The 2840-nt window shown below is 34.9% G+C and overlaps 1 protein-coding gene across 1 annotated transcript; it reads right to left on the bottom strand.

Moving 5' to 3' along the window:
* Positions 1–250: 250 nt before the first annotated feature.
* LOC114183251 (aluminum-activated malate transporter 8-like) lies at positions 251–2497 on the bottom strand. The gene is made up of 6 exons (XM_028070189.2): positions 2206–2497; positions 1969–2109; positions 1602–1874; positions 1192–1313; positions 938–1081; positions 251–852 (listed from the first exon to the last, which is right to left on the bottom strand). The coding sequence occupies exons 1-6, from the start codon at positions 2456–2458 to the stop codon at positions 454–456; spliced, it is 1332 nt and encodes a 443-aa protein (XP_027925990.2). The 5' UTR covers positions 2459–2497; the 3' UTR covers positions 251–453.
* Between the last annotated feature and the right edge of the window lie 343 nt (positions 2498–2840).

The raw sequence follows: 2840 nt of genomic DNA, 5'->3' as shown, positions 1-2840 counted from the left end.
ATAGAATTGAAAATTAGTGTGATAAAATTGAGTCCAGATTTTTTACTGATTTTTAGTTTTTTTATTGTCCTCTGTTAAATATTAAAAATAAACTGTGTTGATATTTTAAATATCTTTTTAATATATTTTAAAACGTTAAAATTAATGGTAATCAGTATATTATAAAGATACAACACAAAAAATAGAAAAATAAAAAAAATAGAAAAAAACCATAAGATAATCCAAATTCGATAAAATTAAACCACTTGAATAAAAGCAATATAAATACATGATTGCGATATTTTGATTGATCTTGATATTTATATAATTTTAAAAAATCTAATAACAAAACTATCCCATACACCACGCAACTGTTATTAACCGAAACTAAAAACATCATCTGTTTATTATATCTGTTTACAACTTTGACCGATTTCGTTAGCAGGTCTTTCTTCTCAATCATTGTGACCACTGTCATTCAGCAATGGTGATGACATGAACCGCACCATCACTATCAGAAATAGGTTGCACTGTTCCTCGGTGGAGTAACTCTGAGGGTTCAAACTTTGCAAGATTTGCAAGTTCTTCAACAGCTTCACAAATTTTCTCCACACGGAAAACTACATCAATTAGAAGTGATGCCACTGTAGCCGCCGGTATTATCTGCAGATGATCAGCTCCTTCCCACGGATTTGTTCTCAGAACCGATTTGAGAGATTCAGAAGCATTTTTGGCATTCGCCACATGGAGATTCGGCATTGCTGGCTTTGCCATGTGTTGGAATATCAATGATGATTCCTTAAGGGCCTTCACAGATTCAATGATGATGTTTGCGCATGGCTCTTCAATCCTGCTTCGAATTTCGTACGGGGTCTGAAGGAAAAACACGAAAAACAGTGTTGTTCAATGATCTTTGCATGATGTGTACGTAAGTAAAAATGTGAAATGTTGAACGTACTTGATCAGAACGAAGGAGGAGGACACTGAGAGCTTTAATTTTGTAAGCACACAACCGAATTTGGTTTCCGATCTTCAAGTATTGCTTCCAGGGATGGCGAAATCTGAACCTGCCATGACGAGGTTCCCATCTCGCCAAAACAGCCTATGCATGCCAAAACAAATCAAACATAGCAGATTAACTTGACAATCTTAATTTTCTGAAAATAAAAAAACATTATGTGAGAAAACATGAATATAGTTATCTGTGTTCACCATTGTTTCTTCATTAATTTTTGAAGATAGGATACTTTCATATTTGTGGAGAAATGACTTATCATCCTCCTCGACTTCTTCTGTTGTGTTCTCTAAATTGTTGAAGTATTCATCTCTAAATCCTGCACATTCATAATCAGTGAAAATTATTAAATGAAGTATGAGGAGTGTGAACATATAAGTCAAAAACTCATAATTCTATTACGCATCATTATTCACAAAGACCAAACCTAAGAACTAACTATCAAGAGTTGAAAAAGAAGACCCAAAGAAAGGGAACATGGAGAAGATATAATTAAACCCATAGGAAAATATCGAAGAATTTTTTCAAGATTTAGGCATGAAAATGAACACAGATAATTATTAGGTTTGATTGCGGCGAAAATTAAAAATTAAAGCAGATTAATTACCTTCCAAAAAGTCGGCGATTTTTACAACATTGGAAGCAATTTGATTGTGAAGATCCTGTCCAATCCAAACGGGGCATACACAAATACAAACCGTAATAGCAATGCAAGTCCCAATTATGATCGTTAATAACCTCTCTTGTGCAACTTCCAACAGTTCATTCTCACTGCTCTCAGAAAGAGCGACTAAACAAAAGGTCAAAATGAAAATAATCATCCCATATTCATACTTCGCTTTCAGTCGCGGGGAAAATCTCATAAACGACACCGTTCCAGCTGTGAAATCAAACGCCTTTGTAAATTAATTAATTTCGTCTCAATATCTAATAAGTATTATTATTAAACTTTAATTAATTAGTAGTATAATTACCTACGAAAAATACCGAGACCGAAATCATTACGACCTGTCCCTTATCTCCAAAAAAACTCGCTATTGTGCGGAGAGCAACGGCAAGACCACCGGCAAACGCCGTTGCCAACACCCTGTTTAAACCTTTTCCGAGCGTTGCACCTGGAAAATGTTACATTACATATCACATTTGTTAACTAAACGTTTACATTAACGAAAGGAAAATGGTAATTAAAACATGGTTAATTAATTACTCACCCACGGAAAATTCTAGGACAAGAACGACAGTGATAACGGCCCACATTATGTTGTCACCAAGAACATAGAAGGAGGGACGAAAATACTGCAAAATAGAGATTAATACCAGTGCGAATCCGAACTTAAAGGAGTGAATAATCCTTCTGGGGTCATCTTTTCCGAGTTTTACAACCATGTTTGTGAAGTTAACTAACATGGTTCGTGGTTTCTCGTACATGGTTCGCCATGTACAAGTGCAACCTGGGTTCTCCATTTTTGGTGTTCTTCCAATGAGCTACGTGATGAGATCGGAAATAACACAAGAATGCACGCTTGGTATGGTAATTCTAGGTTCATATATATAATGTGTGTGCGTGTGTTGTTTTGGAAAAGTGAAGACAAAGTAACAGTGGTATAGAGGACAATCATGTTCTGTGACGTTAGCAGAGTCATATATTTGAACTGTGTAGAAAGTTCATGAACATGTGATGCACATAGGAAGCAATTGATGCATACATTTTACTAATCTGTCATTAATATTGTTTTTAAGAGAATGAGAAAATGACAGATAATACATAAGGTTCAGATTGAATTAGCAGAGTCATAATTTATGACCTATAGTTAATTAAGTCACGGGGCTCATTTTGGAAAATGAT

This window comes from Vigna unguiculata, chromosome 5, assembly GCF_037176805.1.
Source record: "Vigna unguiculata cultivar grain cowpea cultivar isolate G323 ecotype 2 chromosome 5, ASM3717680v1, whole genome shotgun sequence".
NCBI lineage: Eukaryota > Viridiplantae > Streptophyta > Magnoliopsida > Fabales > Fabaceae > Vigna > Vigna unguiculata.
This window is presented reverse-complemented; position numbering and strand designations above follow the sequence as displayed.

Coding starts and splice junctions, on each gene's coding strand:
- LOC114183251 (XM_028070189.2), bottom strand. CDS start 2,458: ATGGAGAACCCAGGTTGCACTTGTACATGGCGAACCATGTACGAGAAA. Junction 2,110..2,205: donor TGTCCTAGAATTTTCCGTGG/GTGAGTAATTAA, acceptor AACATTTTCCAG/GTGCAACGCTCGGAAAAGGT. Junction 1,875..1,968: donor GGTCTCGGTATTTTTCGTAG/GTAATTATACTA, acceptor TTGATTTCACAG/CTGGAACGGTGTCGTTTATG.